The sequence below is a fragment of the Leucoraja erinacea genome, chromosome 9 (assembly GCF_028641065.1).
Source record: "Leucoraja erinacea ecotype New England chromosome 9, Leri_hhj_1, whole genome shotgun sequence".
Lineage (NCBI taxonomy): Eukaryota > Metazoa > Chordata > Chondrichthyes > Rajiformes > Rajidae > Leucoraja > Leucoraja erinaceus.
The window spans coordinates 11468160-11487715 of NC_073385.1; the positions used below are offsets into that span (position 1 = coordinate 11468160).

General features: G+C 39.7%; 1 protein-coding gene across 2 annotated transcripts in view; it reads left to right on the forward strand.

Moving 5' to 3' along the window:
• Positions 1-15961, forward strand: part of LOC129700001 (latent-transforming growth factor beta-binding protein 2-like) — a 191045-nt gene extending 175084 nt beyond the window's left edge. For both annotated transcript variants that reach the window (XM_055640130.1, XM_055640131.1), the window contains 4 exons: positions 1096-1266; positions 5220-5615; positions 8296-8445; positions 11102-15961. In XM_055640130.1, coding sequence (XP_055496105.1) covers positions 1096-1266; positions 5220-5615; positions 8296-8445; positions 11102-11262 — 878 coding nt within the window. In that variant the 3' untranslated portion in view covers positions 11263-15961. The remainder of the gene's footprint in view (positions 1-1095; positions 1267-5219; positions 5616-8295; positions 8446-11101) is intronic.
• The last annotated feature ends 3595 nt before the right edge of the window (positions 15962-19556 follow it).

The window sequence follows — 19556 nt, forward strand, 5'->3', positions numbered from 1 at the left end:
TGTGGAATTCTCTGCTTCAGAGGGTGGTGGAGGCTGGTACTCTGGATGCTTTTAAGAGAGAGCTAGACAGAGCTCTTAAAGATAGCGGAGTCAAGGGATTTGGGGAGAAGGCAGGAACGGGGTACTGATTGTGGATGATCAGCCATGATCACATTGAATGGCGGTGCTGGCTCGAGGGGCCAAATGGCCTACTCCTCCACTAATTGTCTATTGGCTATTCCCTCCTCTCCTCTCCTTATTTGACACGATACTCCAAATGCGGCCTCACCAGCATCTTGTGCAACTGTGACATAACATCCCAATTTCTCTGGTCATTTCCCTAAATGATGAAGGTCAGCATGCCAAAAGCCTTCTTCACCAACCTATCCGCCTGTGACACTACTTTAGGGAATGATGTACTAGTATTCCGTGACCCCTCTACTCCACAGCACTCCTTACGGCACTGTAAAGGTCCTGCCCTTGTTTGACCTCATGATGCAACACCTCACATTTATTTGAATTATCTCACTTAAACTCCTTTAGCCTTTCCTCGGCCACTTGCCCAGTTGATCAAGACCTCACTGTGATTTTTGTTAACTGTCTACAAAACCATCTATTTTTGTGTAATTTGAAAATGTACTGATCATGCCTATTATGTTCTCATCCCATCGTTGCTTTAAATGACAAACAGCAATGGGTCCAGCATCTACCCGTTACACCATTAGTCACAGGACACCAGCCTGAAAAACAACCATCCACCACTACTCTGTTTCTTACCATGAAGCCAATTCTGTGTCCAGTTAGCTAACTCACCCTGGATCCAATGGAATCTAACTTTCCAGAATAACCATCCGCCTGTAACCTTCTCAAACGTCTGAGTCTATGACCCGTCTCTCACATCACTCCATAACAGAAAATGGTGTCCATATTCATGTATTTCGATCAACAAAGGAAAATTGCTGGCAGCGTACAATAATTTCATGATATGCTAAAATCTGCAAGGCTTCACTGGTGGCAAGTGTCTGATAACATTTATTCATAGATGTATGTTGTAAGTGTCCAAGAGTAATGTGACATTTTTAGCCCTTTTGAGGACAATTTCATTCTGTCCATTAGTTGACTTCTCAGAAGAGGGAGATGCACACCTGAACATATGCTGGCAAGCAGTGACTGAGGCGTACGTTTGTAGCAAACCTCTGAGGACCAGGTCAACCTACACTGAATGTTGCTGCATGTACGGAGTGGCTTGGGGACTAGATTGTGCATTCTGTCCCCCCAGAACATCAAGTAAGATACTAATTATTTAATACAAAAATGTTTTATGAAACTTTTATGAAACAGAATTCTTTCAGTAGGTGGCAAACTGGTAAGATAATGTATGAGGACAATGAGTATTGTATTTTGAGTTTCCAACAGATATTTCAGGTGGGGAATTTTTTTAATATATCTGGAATAAAAAGTTCATATTCATGATGGTAACCATAGAATGTGTGGATTGTTGTAAAAACCCATTTGGTTCACTCATGCCATTCAGGGAGGGAAATCTATCAACCTTATTTGTTCTGTATGTCCTATTGAACTTTCAGATTTTTATTTATTATTGTTGCTCAATACTAATTGTTCTTGAGAAGGTGATGATGAGCCATCTTCTTAATTACTCCAGTCCCTTCTGTTGAGGTGCTCCCACAATGTCATTGGGTTGTAGGTTTCAGGAATGATGAAGAAATAAAATATATTTTCAGGGCAATGCACAATTTGGAAGGGAATCCTCAGGAGTTGGTGTTCCCATGCTCAAATCCTTATGTGGTGAAGATCTTAAGTTTGGCAGGTGTTGTTGAATTAGGTGAGGGAAGTAGCTGTAATGTATTTTGTAGTTGGCATACACCGCAGCTGCGGTATGAAAGTTTGGGAATGTGCTGAGCTTCATGAGCTTTTTTTGTGATTTTTTTTTTATGATACTGCCTGTAAGGGAAATTCATTTCGTTGTCTCAAATTGAGACATTGACAATAAATTTGAATACAATACAATACAATACAATGAATGTTGTTTGAATTGCCCTCATCTAAGTAAGTGAAAAATATTCTATTATGCTCCAGAGTTATGACTAGTAATACTTTGGGGGTAATGAGAGGTGAGACACTCACTTCAGGGTAATCTGCTTTAGTAGCCGTGTTATTTATACGCCCGTTTCAATTCATTTTCTGCTCTGTGTCTCCCAGGATGAATATAGTAGGGGGCTCAGCACTAGGGTAGGTGGTTAGCTTTTTTATAGTGTGACTATAGTTTATAGTGTGAATATTACTTGACAATTTTGAACTGATATCTGAACATTGTTAATTTCTTGGGTAGACACAAAATGCTGGAATAACTCAGCGGGACAGGCAGCATCGCTGGAGAGAGGAATTGGTCATTTCTTGCTGGATGGTTTCATCTTCTGAGAAATGTTACAAGTTATTAAGTTATTGTCTGATTATCTATGAACCTTCCCCTTGGGACAGTGCCATGGAGAACTCACAGGCCATAGAACAGTACAACACATGAGCAGGCCCTTCAGCCCATGAAGTCTGTTCAGGACATGATGTCAAATGAAACGTATCTCCTCTGCCTGCACGTGATCCCTATCCCTCCATTCCTTGCTTGTCCATGTGCCTATTTAAAAGCTTTTTAAACACCACTATTGTATCTGCTTCCACCACTACTTAGCAGTGCATTCCAGGCACCTAGCCCTCTCTGCGTAAAAATATTTGCCCTGCACAATACTATAATTGCAGCCTAGTGTGTTTAAAGCTGCAAAAAGACTTCCTGACTCTTATGCTCAACGCTTTAACCGATGAAGGCAAGCATACCATATGCCTTCTTTGGCATTCCATCCATTAGTGTTCAGGAAGCTATGAATTTTCACTCCAAGATCCCTCTGTTAAGAGTCCTGCATTAACTGTATAGTTCCCCATTACATTTGACCACCCAAATGGCAGCACCTCACACTTGCTCAGATTAAACTCCATCTGCCATTTCTCTACCCTCATCTGTAACTGATTTATGGAACACCACTGGTCATAGATGTTCACCCATGATCACACCCTTCCACTGCTGCCCTCCATTTCCTGTGGATAAGCCAGTTCTGAATACAAACTATCAAGTCACCATGGAGGTATCTTAATCTTCTGGATTAGCTTTCAATGAGAGACCTTGTGAAATGCCTAATTAATGTCTATATAAACAACATCCACAAACACTGACCTCGTCAATCACCTCAGGGAGACAAAAATGCTGGAGAAACTCAGCGGGCGAGGCAGCATCTATGGAGCGAAGGAATAGGTGACGTTTCGGGTTGAGACCCTTCTTCAAACTGATGTGGGGGTGGGGGGGGGCGGGAAGAGGAAAGGAAGAGGCGGAGACAGCAGGCTGTGGGAGAGCTGAGAAGGGGAGGGGAAAGAGGGAGAAAGCAAGGACCACCTGAAATTGGAGAAGTCAATGTTCATACCCCTGGGGTTTAAACCACCCAAGCGAAATATGAGGTGCTGCTCCTCCAATTTATGGTCACCTTCATCACTTCCTCAAAAACCCAATCAAGTTTGTAAGGCATGACCTGCCGCGGACAAAGAAATGCTGATTATCCACCATTAGACTATTATCTTCTAAATGCAAGGTCCCAGAGAATTAGAGATCTCCATCAAGGCCTAGCAATCTCCTCTCTTGCCCCTCTCAATAACCTTGGATAAACCCAGCCAGGCCCATTGAGATATATCCAACATAATTCTCTTCAAACCCCAACCACAATTTCTTTCTTGATCCCAAAGCCCTAGCATATTATTCTTCCCCACATTGATTTCACTGTCCTCCATGTTCTTCTCCTTGGTGATTTCTTCACTCATTGCCTACTCTCTTTCCTGTGGGGCCGCCTGTCTACTTTCTACCTGCATTTTCGGTACGGCCACCTCTCTATAACTCCTATCATACTTCCAGACGATCCTGAAGTCATCCAGACACAGCTTCAGATCACAACCTATTTTGGCAGGCTATCAGAGATATTCTCTTTGTCTTTGTCTTTGTTTTGTATCCTCCCACCTCAGGTTCTCTGTTATCCACCATTAGACTATTATCTTCTAAATGCAAAGTCCCAGAGAATTAGAGATCTCCATCAAGGACCTACGTGTACCTTCAGGTTCTCTGTTAATGTCTTACTTTCCCAGTTCTGTAAAAAAGTCTCCAACATGAAACAATAACTTTGTTTTTCTTTCCACTAATGCTCCCTGACCGGCTTACTGTTTCATATTTTTTATAATTTTGTTTCAGATATCCCAAATTTGCGATCTTTTTTGTTTCAAATAGAATGTTCGTTATTTTTTCAGAGTGAAATGTTGATAATAATCAGGAATAATCAGTAGCTTGGTGTTTGCTTTCAGAAATCAACTAATTTATATTGAAGGATGTGTGCACCTGCACAAGATATTTGTGTCATGGGTTTGCCTAAATGTACGACTGATAATATTGTACTATGTTGGTAGGAACTGCAGATGCTGGTTTAAACCGAAGATAGACACAAAATACTGGATTAACTCAGCGGGCCAGGAACCGTCTGGTTGCTAAACCTTTAAATCCCCCCCCCCCCTCCCATTCCACACTGACCTTTCTGTCCTGGGCCTCCTCCATTGTCAAAGTGAGGCCCGGTGCCTCATATTTCGCTTGGGTAGCTTCCACCCCGGCGGTATGAACATTGACTTCTATAACTTCAAGTAACCCTTGCTTTCCCTCTCTCTTCATCTCTCCCTCTTTCCAGTTCTCTGACCAGTCTTACTGTCTCCGACTACATTTTATCTCCGTTTGCTTTGTTTCTTACCTTCTCCCAGCTAACCATGATCTAGTCTACATTTTCCTTGATCTTCATTCCCTTTGACCTATTTTCATACCTTACACTTCCTTATCTATGTATCTCCCTTTCCCCTGACATCAGTCGACCCAAAACATCACCCATCCCTTCTCTCCAGAGTTGCTGCCTGTCCTGCTGAGTTATTCCAGCATTTTGTGTCTATCTTCGATAATATTGTCTTTGTCACCTATTAATTCAAATTAAGTCTCATGTTAAAAAGTTGGCAAACACATTTATTAACAAAGCTGTTTTATAGGAAGAGCAAATTGGAAGCATCAACATTTTGACCAAACAGATTTTATAGTGGAAACGTTTTATACCTTCTGCTATATTAATATGTTTATTAACTATTTTTCCATTTCATTTTAGATGATTTTGCACAGCTTTGTAATGTTCCTAGGACATTTGGAGATGGATCTGATAGATCTGGCTTTGAATTTGGCCACGAAACACCGTCCCGTGGAGAAGATTCACAACGTGGAATTGGATCCTATGACAATTATCTTCGGCCTGAATATGGACCATATGATTCTCAATATGGAGCAGAATATGGACAGGGAGATCGCTATTTTGGATCAAGATATGGACAAAGCAATCCTCAACCCGACTCAGGGTTTGAACTTAGAGACTCACGTCTTACTGCTCAATATGGTCCAACAGATTCCCAACGCGGACTTGAATATGGTTCAAGAGAATATTCACGCATTCCACAACACCGCCCTCAAGAACCTCTGAGCATCCCTTTGTTCAGCAGCAGTGATAATGGTAAGAGGCAAATCAGTTTTCATTTATTATGTTGAATTAGTTGGATGAAAATCCATGTTATATCTATTTATATAGAGAGAGCATGTGACTAGTATCGAAGTAACAAAAATAGTTCAGGTTGTTCTGTATTTGTAAGTAGAAACATAGAAACATCCAGTCTTTCTCCAATCTGTGTAAACATCTTTATGGTTTTGATTATATTAGCTTATCATGTTCTTCTCTGACTTCAAAAGATAGTCAAGAATATTTAATTGTTATTGAATATAACCGATCTCCCAGAATGCTGGTTCCCCAATGCCTCTCAGTTTATATTAACAACATAGAAAAGACAGTGTGAAATAAAGTTTATCAGACGTGTAAAAAAAAATGAAAAGCCAAAACAGGATAAGGTTGTTTCTCTTTGCAGAAAGGTCAGTAACTGGGGGCATGGTAATTAGTCGAAGGATAAGAGGGAGGTTGAGAAAAATATATTTTCATTGGTGGAATTCTGGAACTCATTGCCTAAAAGTGAGATGGAGTCAGAGAGATTTAAAAATCTAGAGCAACACCTGAGTGCTATTACCTCTAGGGCTGTGGACCAAGATTAACATAAAATCTAAATGTTTGATCAACTTGAATACAATAGGATTGGCCTGCTTCTCAGCCATAAATTTGCATGAGAGATTGTTAATAATATAGCTTCTTTGGGAAACTGAGTTGACAATTGGTTCAATAAAGGATTTCTTTTGTCAGCCATGATCATATTGAATGGCGGTGCAGGCTCGAAGGGCCGAATGGCCTACTCCTGCACCTAATTTCTATGTTTCTATGTCAACAACAGGCAATGGAAGGATTTGTTACGAGAATCCTGAGTAAGATAAAAACTAAAATCTACTTCTTGAGAAATGCACCTGTGGTAGGACATACACCTGCTAATTTGTAATTATTTGTATACACACACTCAATTTACCCTCCTCCCCTCCATGGCCACCCTTCTGCCAACTGAAAACTAATTTTGGTGTCATTCATTCCTTTCACCACTAGATGCCACATTCAATAGCTCTAAACATTTTACAGTTGCATGCTCGGACACTGATTAAGTTAATCAAAGTTTGCAACACACAAACAGGGCTTTTAGCCCTCTGGGTCCACACTGTCGATCAATATCCATTGGCACAATCCTATGTTAATCCCATTTTTAAAATTCTCTCCACATTCTCATCAACTCCCCTCAGTTTCTACCACTCATCTACACACTGGGACCAATATTACTTACTAACCAATTGTTAACCTATGATGAACGTTTGTTGGCACTGGGTCTGTAATCACTACAGTTTAGAAGAATGAGGGGGGACCTCATTGAAACATACAGAATAATGAAATGCTTGGATAGAGTGGATGTGGAGAGGATGTTTCTACTAGTGGGAGAGCCTAGACCTAGAGGTCATAGTCACAGATTTAAAGGACGTTATTTTAGGAAGGAGATGGGGAGAAATGTCTTTAGTCGGAGGGTGGGGAATCGTGGAATTCTTTGCCAGAAGAATGTGGAAGACCAAGTCAATGGATATTTTTAAGGCAGAGATAGGTAGATTTTTGATTAGTACAGGTGTCAGAGGTTATTGGGAGAAGGCAGGAGAATGTGCTTAGGAGGGAGAGATAGATCAGCCATGAATGAATGGTGGAGTAGACTTGATGGGCCGAATGGCCTAATACTACTCCTATTCCTTATGACCTTAATTAACACGGCAATCTATACATCTTTAGGATGTGGGAAGAAATCAGAGCTGCCTGAAAAATTGACCCAGTCACAGAGCGAATGTGCAAACACCCGATTGACTAAACCCGTGGTCAGGATTGAACCTAAGAATCTGATCTATGAGGCCATGGCTCCAGTAGTTGTTCCACTGTGGGATTTACAGTTCCATTTTAAGTTGGAAAATTCATACTAACTGTTTTTCTCTGAATCAATACATGCTTTAAATAGGGTTTTTTGCTTATTAGCATGGCTGAGTAGGTTTCCACAAATGCATCACATCAAACCCGAACATGGCTGGTAAAAATTGCCATTTTTATCTGTGAACAATTGTCCCTCATAAACTTGTTTACAAAGTGCAACTGTTTATTTCTTACAAAGATGGCCTGCTTCCCCATAAACATTGTTTTTCTAAGTTTCTTTATCTTTTAAATAAACGTATTGCCTGCTTCCCCATAAAACTCAAAAGGGAGACAATGTTATCTTTTAATTTGACACTAAATATAAGCTGTAAAGCCCAGAAACAATTTAATATTTGTAAATTCGGCTTCATGTATTAGTGTTCTATTGTGTATATATTATATATATTATATATATATATATATATATATATATATATATATATATATATATATATATATATACCAATCACCATCCAATATATATATATATATATATATTTCTTGCCTGTATCTCTTAAAAAATCTTAGCAATGACAAATGATAAAAATGGTTCTAGCAGGCATGCTGAAAACTACTAATTTGAAATAGTTTTTAATATTTTTTCTTAATATAACATTGTGGACTTTATATCCATCGCACTGGGTTACAGACACATAACCACTGGTGATGTAGCTGAAGTATGAGGTAATAAGCACTGGTACGGCAGTTTGAAGATGGGAAGCATCATCTTTATTAGTATTCAGCATTTTTTAATCTGTTTTCACAGAACGATCCAGCAGCTTTGAAGGTTTACAAGCAGAGGAGTGTGGAATTCTGAATGGTTGTGAAAATGGCCGATGTGTACGAGTGCAGGAAGGATACACTTGTGATTGTTTTGACGGGTTTGAGCTTGATATGACAAAAATGACATGTGGAGGTAAGTGAACTTTTAATTCATTATAATTGTATTTCTGCGCTTCATTTTTCCCTCACACTGCCACTTCTGATCACCAATCACCATCCAATGGTTGAGGGTGAAGGCTTGAGGCATCCCCACTTGATTAGTTTACCTTTGATTGTAGAACACAACTGTTCCTATCATATGGTACTTTTGACGACACTACCTGCAGCTGTCCTCCCTGTACTTCAGCTTTCTCCCAAACTTTTCTAAAAAGATGACATGCTGTTTATATCAACCATGAGAAATTTAAACGATATGGGAATAAATAGTAATATGGAGTTGAAGCTAATCAGCTATAATTTAATTTAGGTCTCAGCGGGTGAGGCAGTATCTCTGGAGACAAGGAATGGGCGACGTTTCAGGTCGAGACCCTTCTTCAGAATATTTTAGTTTATATATAAACTAAATATAAAAAATGGTTTAGTTTAGTTTTGTTTAGAGATGAATGTGGAAACAGTCCCGTTTGCCCACCAAGTCCACACCAACCAGCAATCACCCATACACTAGTTCTATCCCCCACCATGGGTACCATAACAAAGGGAAGGGACTTGAACTTTATTTCGCCTTCCATCACAATGAGGAATGTGTAGGAGTCACTGTGATGGATGTTCATGTTAAAATGTGTTTTGGGTGTTCTGTTGCTTTTTATTTGTATGACTGACTTGGCAAATGAAATTCCTCGCATGTTGCAAAACATACTTGGCAAATAAAGTACTATTCTGATTCTGATACACTAGTTCCCCCCGCCACGGGTACCATGTAATCCCGTGCTACCTGCTCCATGGTCGGATAGTCGGCGACTAAACCGTCTCCTCCACCTGGTTTGCCTGGTGAGGAGGGGGCTGTGAAACCAGCGCCCCCCAGCAGGATCAAAAACAAGACCTATCAAAGGACACATCTTCTTCGGATGTGGGAGGAAACCGGAGCACCCAAAGGAAACCCACGAGGTCTTGAATCTTCTTGAATTTCTTGAATTTTTTGAAAGACAAGGTTACTAGGGTCTATATGGAAGTATTGACAAGGTAAAGCAGTGTGTGAGCTCAACATGGAAGGTTGGTTTAAAGAAGGTTCAACTGTTGGGGCGAGCCAACGGCCATGTTGGGTATCTTGAATGCCATTTTTTGAAGGTTACTAGGAATTGACAAGGGTATGTTGTCTATAGATGGCCATCCACACTTCAGTAGAAGTTTCAATCACTGTCGTACATAGCATTGTAATTGGATTAGTAAACGATACCAATATAGGGGGTGTTGTGGATAATGAAGAGGATAAAGCACATTTAGGCCATTTGGAAACACCAAAATCCTATATGCTTCCAGCGGCGGAAGAAGAATACAGTTGCAGGTATAACTGGAGGACAGAGAAAGCTTTTGGTGTGGTGCATTGAGTATAGAAGTCTGTACAACCGTTCCGTACAATTTTGGTTGCCCAATTATAAACCAGCGCCACTGCGTCGCTAATGTTTTCAACGATGATGATGATGATCCTAAACACGAGGGATAATTTACAGAAGACAATTGACCTACAAACCGACACATCTTCTTCGGATGTGGGAGGAAACCGGAGCACCCAAAGGAAACCCACGAGGTCACAGGGAGAACATCCAATCTGCGTACTGACACTACCCATAGTCAGGATCGAACCCAGGTCTCTGGCGCTGTAAGGCAGCAACTCCACCGCTGTTCCACTGAGGAAAGTGTCTTTGTCAAACGAGTGAAGAGGGCAGAATGTTTTTATGTGATTCATAATTTGATCAAGTTTGTAAGTCACATTTCACAGAAAGCCTGATACACCATTTGTGCATCAAACAATTGCATTGACAATGGCTAATCTGATTTTGAGTCTTTCATGTTTTTCACATAAGATCAATGCCAGGAGCCCTGTTGGTTGGGCTGGTGGTCATGCGTTTAATCTGAATGATCGTTTCATTCCATTCTTTCCTCCAAGCCTTGGCACTGTTGAGGCCAACAAGGAGTTGAACACTTGGACACCAAGGGAAGAGTTTAGAGATACAGTGTGGAAACTGGCCGTTCAGCTGACCATGCTGACCATTGACCATCTGTACACCAGATCAATGCTATCCCAGTTTCACACACCGTGGGGCAATTTACAGAAGCCAATTAACCAACAAACCTGTATGTCTTTGAGATGATGGAGGAAACTGGATGAAACACACCCAGTCGCAGGAAGACCATACAAAGTCCGTACAGATAGCACCCCTAGTCAGGATCGAACCTGGGCCTCTGGCACTGTGAGGCAGCAGCTCTATCACTGTGGGAAACTTTGATTCTGCTGTGTGGGGATGTTTTATGTCAAACCCTATAGTGTGTTGTGTCCCTTTTTTTTAAATTGTATGGCTGTATGGAAATTTCATTTCACTGTGCCATCTGGCACATGTGATGAATACATCTATCTTGTATCTTGTATCATCCCAAGAACTGGGGTGATTTTTTTTTAATTAATGGGAGGCCTGGTGATCATTTATGTGGGTGACCACAATGTGGAGGAGTAATATTGTCAGCAGCTTTGAATTGTTTTTCACTGTAGAGTTCTTGTGATCACAAGCATTGCAGAATTTAACTGGATATCATTGAATGAGTTGAATTACCTTCTCATCTTTACTTCATTTCAGATATAAATGAATGTGAGGACCTCAGTGACACCATACCACTCTGCAGGAATGCAAACTGTGAGAACACAGAGGGATCATATAAATGCATCTGTTTACCAGGCTATATGCTTTCGCAGAATTCTAATGACTGTATACTGGAAGTAGAAGCAGGACATCAATAAGAATCTCAGCACTGTTCCCCAGGAAGGGAGTCGGAAGCACTTAGTGATTTATTTTAAGGGGGAAATGTTTATTTTACTTGGGATTGTCAATGATGTCACAGAAGTTTCAGTAAAGCTTCAGTGATACATCAAAGCCATAGAGTGGAATTGCTCAGCTTCTATATAATTTATATCGATGACTTTTAAAACAATTCTTGATTAAATTGGCAATGATTACTTTGATGTAAGTAAAGTACAGAGACAACACAAAGAGCACGTTGGCTGAGAATAAGAGTTTGCGAAGCCATTATGCTACTTGAAGACACCATGAATGGCTTTGAAATAATTGATATCAAGATCATTTTAAGTATCACAATTTAGAGTAAATTATTTCTGTGAATAATCGAGAAGGCTGAACTTCTGCGGAATCTGGCCAGTGAGCAAACTCTACAACAAAACACAGCTTTATAAAATTGATCATTATTTGGTTCACGTCTCTGTTACTGTGGCTTCCTGTTCATCAACATATTTTTGGAGAGGGGAAGGAATGGGAACCAAAAATGGTGATGAAGGAAGTACAAATATACGGGAGGGATTAACTTTGTAACTCAAAGATCCACATTTTACTGCTGTTCGCTGAACTACTGCAATGTGCATGGTTTCTATGGCAATGTTATGAAAATAAACTCTTTAAATAATAGACTTTAGCACAAAGACTGTTAAGCTCCTAAAATACATATTAAACCCATATTGGATCAGATGACAAGCAAGTGGATTACTGACATTCTAGAAAATTAATTAAATGCATCATATAAAGTAATAGAAATTCTTAAAATTAAAATTATAATTAAATTAGGTGAGATGGAATTGTTGGAAATTAAGTTCCATGTGATCAGTCTGTATTTCAATGGGACACACTGTGAACATTCAGATTAAGAGGTAGAACAGATGGCTAGATCCTGTCAAACAGTGCTGATTAGAAGAATGCACTTTACCCGTCCCATCAACAGCAGAACAAAAAGCATGCACTGTCTACAACTTTGCATGGTTCAGATTATCACGGTGTGTTTCAGCTATTTTTATTTCTTGTCCTTTAAATATTGAAGCTACCTGCAGCAGTCCTCCCAATCCTACCCCAGTCAACTTATTTTGAAGTATGTGTCTGTACATTCAATACAAGAAGTGCTTTCCATTTCCTTACAGTAACCTTACATTCCAGAGTTTCACACTGTGGTGAAGGCCAGTTCAGATAAGGCTCAGCCCAAACAATCATGGTTGATATCTAAAATCATAGTTTACCAACATTAAAAGGTTTGAGTCTGGATTTAATCAGATTGAAGATTATCCCCAATTGTCACGTCGAAGGTTAGCTTAAAGTGATTCGACTGCCCAGATGTTCTAAGAATAAATTCTTATTTCAGAGGATAATGTTAAAAACGATAATCTTCTGGATTGCTGAACAAGCACCCAGAATGGTATCATTCTATTTGAAAATGTTTCCATGGCCTCTACTCAGCTGTTCCAGTGCTGATGAGATAAGACGTGGACACATGTTGTTCAATTTCAGCTGATGCTGTTGTCCTCAGCACAGTTGATTAAATGTACTCCAACGCCTTGTGTTACATATTTGTTCTAGCATTGTATAATCAATTGTTGATAAAGAAGCAGTCAAATAAAGTTTCTTTTAGTGCAATGCAACCAGAGCAAAGATCATAATTGGAATCAGTGGAAACCATACTATCTGTCCAATTTTGCAATTAAAAATACTTTATGTAATAAATATAGCCAGAAATTTGCAACAAATCAGGATGTATATTATTTTCAGTAATCTTAAAATACATTTTAATAAATAATTCTTTACCTGGCAGTTTTTTTAAAGGATGCTATTGTTTATAAATGCACTTTAATTTTATTAGTATTAGTTTGCTTTGAAAGATTACCTCAGCTGCAATAAATATTCACTTTTTTTCTTTAGTTTATCTCCTGAAATAGTTGATTTCCAGGTTTGGCTGTGCCTTCAGGAATTCTGCCACACGTAATTAAAGTAGTAAACCTTCATGTTTTCAAATGAACACCCGAACCGGATATCTCAATTTGACCGATCTTCCCCAACACTTTAAACTTTCAGCAAATGATACCAGAAATGACATAAGAAACCCTACCCATTTTCTTCTCCTGACTCCTTAAAGCTCATGGTAATTGCAGGGTTCTTTATCCTGATATTGGCTGAAGTGATATGGAAGAAGGATTAAATCTGGAACAAATGTGGCTCAGCAGCTAACCAAATAATCTCACATTAATTTTTTTTAATACAGTAAGAATATACATTCAAATCCACAAACATAAATGTGAACATTTTATAAGGACTTCCTGTGATCTAACCTGTACTAAAGCAAATACAAATCAACGATTGAAAATCTCAAGTAAAGGAAACATATATGAGTATTTTTTTCTTTGTGTGTGTATTTTGTTTTTTTTTTAACATAATGATAAGCTCTGGTATATCTTGTAAATCATACTTGCTACTAAATTTTTTGTAAAGCTATGACATCTGATTACTGTACATGTTTTGTGGATACCTTATCATTCTCAAAAGCAAAGGAGCATATGTTTTGTACAGAGTTATATGCAAAATACAATGTATTTAATGTTTTACGTAAGGTAAAAGCTGGTTATTTAGCAATAACATTGAAACTGTTAGTTTGGACTATTTCACAAGTCATCTGGTTATAAATTCTAGTATCTCATGTTGATCGTTTAATGTGTTTGGTGCCTTATACATTTTTCATTCTTCTGAACACTTTGTAATTTAAAGGTTAGAAATGCATTTTCAATAATGTAACATATAAATCGCAAATGCTTTACTCCGTGGAACAGTTCTATCAACTAATATTAGAAATACAATATGCAGTGATTCATAAAATAGCTTATTGCCAGTCTCTCAAGTGCAGTTGAGCCTTGGTGTTAAATGCACAAATCCATGTCATGCAAATGAACTTTAAGAGCAACAAATAGGACAAAATGTGGTCGGGGTTGCTTGCACTAAATGTGCAAAAATAATAATGTCAACTTTCTGAAATCCTGTCCCATCACTTAAGTGGAGCCATATTTCATAGAAACATAGAAATTAGGTGCAGGAGTAGGCCCTTCGGCCCTTCAAGCCTGCACCGCCATTCAATCTGATCATGGCTGATCATCATTTTGGAAGTGAAATATAGCGCACAGCTCCTGCATTATTAAGTATTTAGTGATCATCTCCAAGGACATTTTTTCTCACACTTGAGACTAAGTGGCAATTTCCCAACCCTTGCACAACTTTAAACTAATGGGCAGAACATTCTGTGACCATATGATTTGTTATGCTCTCTTAAGAACACAAACATTAATATAGATATAGGCCATATGAATAAGATCATAGTTGGTTAGTCTTGGCCTCGGCTCCACTTTTCTGCCTATTCCCCCTGAACCCTTGATGGCCTGGAGACCAAGAAATTGACAGGTTTATCAATATATGCAATAAGTGAAATTTACGAGAAAAAACGTGAAGAAGATCATCCTTTGAATATATTATTATAAATCTTAGTTTGTGATTGCCTTAGATTTGACTTTATTGGTACTTGCATGTGGTCTCTAAGGACCAGGTGTAATTAAAAGTAGAGTTACTTACTTTAATGGTCATTTCCCAGCCAGTTTCTATGCTGTAATTCTTGTAACCTGAGAACTGGCATTGGTTGATTTCAAGTATTTGCAAATATTTTTCTGTTGTCACAGCAAACTACAAATTCTAATCAATGTTCTTGTGCCTGTATTTTTCAAAGAAACAAAAAAAGCTGCTGCAAAGAACTGGTCTTGTTTCCACGTTCTTTCCAGCTCGAGTGAAGTTCTTCCGTCACTTCCTTACATTTGGAATCAAAACCAAGGATTGATCTGTATTGTGTGAAAATTAATTTGTAGTTCAAGCAAATATGTCCGGACCTGATTTACAAACCAATATGCAATTAAATATAGATGAGCCGATTAACTCGGTGGGCTGAAGGGCTTGTTTCCATGCTGTATCTTTAGAAACATAGAAATTAGGTGCAGGAGTAGGACATTCGGCCCTTCGAGCCTGCACCGCCATTCAATATGATCATGGCTGATCATCCAACTCAGTATCCCGTACCTGCCTTCTCTCCATACCCCCTGATCCCCTTAGCCACAAGGGCCACATCTAACTCCCTCTTAAATATAGCCAATGAAGTGGCCTCAACTACCCTCTGTGGCAGAGAGTTCCAGAGATTCACCACTCTCTGCGTGAAAAAAGTTCTTCTCATCTCGGTTTTAAAGGCTAAACCACATTCTGGTCACCACACTTTCAATCAATCAGATTTGCTTAGGTAAGATCTCAGATGATGTGCAGGCTAGGAAACGCACTATACATCCCAACTGTTTGCTTGCTTAGTTGATAAGGAAACATTTGCTGTTGCAGTACCAGATATTTCCCCAAGGCTGGTACAGTGATTCTGCAAGAAATACTACAGTATGTGGAAGCACTAGCTACAAACAGTAATCGATCGCATGTGTCTTCTCATTTGTTCCAATCATTATGTTGAATGTTTCATTTACTAGACAGTGAGTTGGTACTGCCTTTACACCACTTTCCTGGCCAGAAGGGTCACCTGTGCCATTGAGTATGAATTTATCACTTTCAACCTTCGAAATAAAACTGGTTGTAACTCTACTATTTTCTTTGTCTTTCCTTTATATGGAATACTCCCCTTTTTGTTTTGTTTAATGTGGTTATTGTAGACATTATGTACCTTGTCTGAAAATGCTGCAAAACCTTTTTTCCATGACTAGGCCAGAAATGTTTGGCACAAGGAGAGGGCGTTCCACCAACAATTCTGACCTGACCCAGGGGTTCTGTGTTTAAGAAAGAACTGCGGATGCTGGAAAAATCGAAGGTAGACAAAAATGCTGGAGTTTCACCAGCATTTCTGTCTACCAGGGGTTCTGTGAAGTCCTTTTTGGTGATGGGCCGTTTCTCCTTCCAAAACCAAAATATTGATGCAAGTCAGGTGGGAAATGGTCATTGATGGATTACCAGTCAGAATAGCAGTACCTATAAATGGACTTTGAACTGGACTATTTTCCCCCATTACTTCATAGATGTGGAAGGGCGGAGGAAGGATGGCGACCAATACCTCATTGTAGAGTTTGGAAATAGAGTTACCCAAACAACTTTATTCCTGAATAAAGGAAAGTTGTACCTTGAAAGTGGCAACACAAATGGATAAGAGTGGTAAAGAAGACACGGGGTGCTTGCCTTCATTGACAGGGCGTTAAGTATAAAGTTTAGGAAGTCATGTTGCGGCTTATTAAACTTTGGTTAGGCCACATTTGGAGTATGGTCGTGTACAGTTTCTATGTTTCTAACATTCCATTAGCTTTCTTCACTGCCTGCTGTACCTGATTTGATTTGATTCAACTTTATTGTCATTGCACAAATACGAGTACAGGTTCAACGAAATGCAGTTTAGCGTCTGGTCAGAGTGCAAGAGAGTAGAAATAAAAATACTGGTTAAACAATATGTGCAATGTGGATCAATTAAACTGGTACATAGGCAAATATATGTATACAGATGGGAGAGTACACCAACTTTCAGTGACTGATGTACAATGATACCCAGGCCTCACTGCACCTCCCTCTTGCCTAACCTAACCCCATTGAGATAATAATCTGCCCCCTTATTTTTGCCACCAAAGTGGATAACCTCACATTTATCTATATTATACTGCATCTACCACGCATCTGCCCACTCACTCAACCTGTCCAGGTCACCCTGCAACCTCCTAACATCCTCTTCAAGGTTCACACAGCCACCCAGCTATGTGTCGTCCGCAAACTTGCTAGTGTTGCTCTTAATTCCCTCTTCCAAATCATTAATATATATGGTAAACAGATGCGACCCCATCACCGAGCCTTGCGGCACTCCACTCGCCACTGCCTGCCATTCTGAAAAGGACCCGTTCACTCCTACTCTTTGCTTCCGGTCTGCCAACCAATTTTCTATCCATATCAACACCCTACCCCCAATACCATGTGCTCTAATTTTAGTCACTAGTCTCCCATGTGGGACCTTATCAAAGGGTTTCTGAAAGTCTAGATACACTACATCCACTGGCACCCCTTCATCCATTTTACTTGTCACATCCTCAAAAAATTCCAGAAGATTAGTCAAGCATGATTTCCCTTTCATAAATCCATGTTGACTTCGACTAATCCTTTTACTGCTATCCAAATGCCCCATTATTATCTCTTTAATAATTGACTCCAGCATCTTTCCCACCACCGAAGTCAGGCTAACTGGTCTGTAATTCCCCGTTTTCTCTCGCGCTCCTTTCTTGAAAAGTGGGATAACGTTAGCTATCCTCTAATCCACAGGAACTGATCCTGAATCTATTGAACATCGGAAATTGATCACTAATGCGTCCACTATTTCTAGAGCCACCTCCCTGAGGACCCTGGGAAGCAGACCATCAGGCCCAGGGGATTTATCATCCTTCAGTCCCATTAGCCTACCCAATACTATTTCTCGCCTAATGAAAATTTCTTTCAGTTCCTCTACCCCCTTAGATCCTCCGTCCTCCAGTACATCTTGGAGATTGTTTGTGCCTTCCTTAGTGAAGACAGATCCGAAGTACCTATTCAACTCTTCTGCCATTTCCTTGTTACCCATAATAATTTCACCCGTGTCTGCCTTCAAGGGACCCATATTTGACTTTGTTACTCTTTTTCCCTTAACATATCTCAAGAAGCTTTTACTGTCCTACTTTATAGTCCTGGCCAGCTTCCCTTCGTACTTCATCTTTTCAGCCCGTATTGTTTCCTTCTGTTGTCCTATGAAAGTTTCCCAATCCTCTGACTTCCGGCTACTCTTTGCGGTGTTATACATCTTTTCTTTTAGTTTTATTCTATCCCTAACTTCTCGTCAGCCACGGTTGCCTCCTACTCCCCTTAGAATCTTTCTTCCTTTTTGGATTGAAATGATCCTGCATCTTCCGGATTATGCCCAGAAATTCCTGCCATTGCTGTTCCACCGTCATTCCTGCTAGGATCCCTTTCCAGCCTACCTTGGCCAGCTCCTCTCTTATGCCTTCATATTCCCTCCCCTTTGTTCAACTGCATAACTGACATTTCCAATTTAACCTTCTCTTTCTCAAATTGCAGATTAAAACTAATCATATTATGATCACTCCCTCCAAGCGGTTCCTTTACCTCGAGTTCTCTTATCATATCTGGTTCATTGGACAACACTAAATACAGAATTGCCTTTTCTCTGGTCGGATCCATTACAAGCTGCTCTAAGAATCCCTTTCCAGCCTACCTTGGCTTGTTCAACTGCATCACTGACATTTCCAGTCCAGTGGATCTTAAACACGTTTGGATTCTATTGCCTACTGCTATGTTGTGTAATACTCTGCCAGTCAGATGCAATTAGGAAATTAAGAATTAAAGAAAAATAACTTACATTTTTTAAAAGCACAAATGATGAGGAAAAATCTATATGTATATAACTATTCCCAGGAATTTCAACTTTGACAGTAAAGGGCCTGTCCCACTGTACGAGGTAATTCAAGAGCTCTCCCGACTTTAAAAAAAATCAAACTCGTGGTAAGTACGTAGAATGTACGTAGCAGCTACGTCGGAGCTCATGGATGTCTCGTAGCGGCTCGTAACGCTAACGGCAGGTACTCAGGAATCGCGGTAACTCGTGAAGTTTTTTCAGCACTGCGAAAAATGTCCACGAGAGCCCCTAGTATCTACGAACGGCTATTACCGTAATTCTCTGGTCTACAACTGTCTGGTGGAGTTGGATGTGGTGAATTGTGGTGGGGCAAAGAGGTATTGTTATTACTGGATATGTGAGAAGACAGTCACAGTAAATACAAATGAAATTGCAAAGCGATATCTTAACTTTCACTTAGACAAAAAGGCACTAGATACCAAGATTAAGCCCATATAACTCCCCTGCAAAATTCTGAGGTTAAGATAACATGGTGATGATGATAAACTAATGATTATTTTTGTTGAAAATTGAAGGATGATTGTGTAGTCTGCCAGATGAACTCAGATTAGTACCTTCTGAACTTGGACGAACAAGAGTTGGGGACCAGAGCAGTTTGAAGAGAGGGACAGGAAATAAAATGCTAAATTATGCTTCATAACAGCATCGCATTTTCGCTCAGCAGAGTGATGGAAAAAACTACAGACAGTGAACCAACCAGTTAAAGACTAGGCAATTAGCTGAAAGCCTGAAAACCATTGGTGGTAA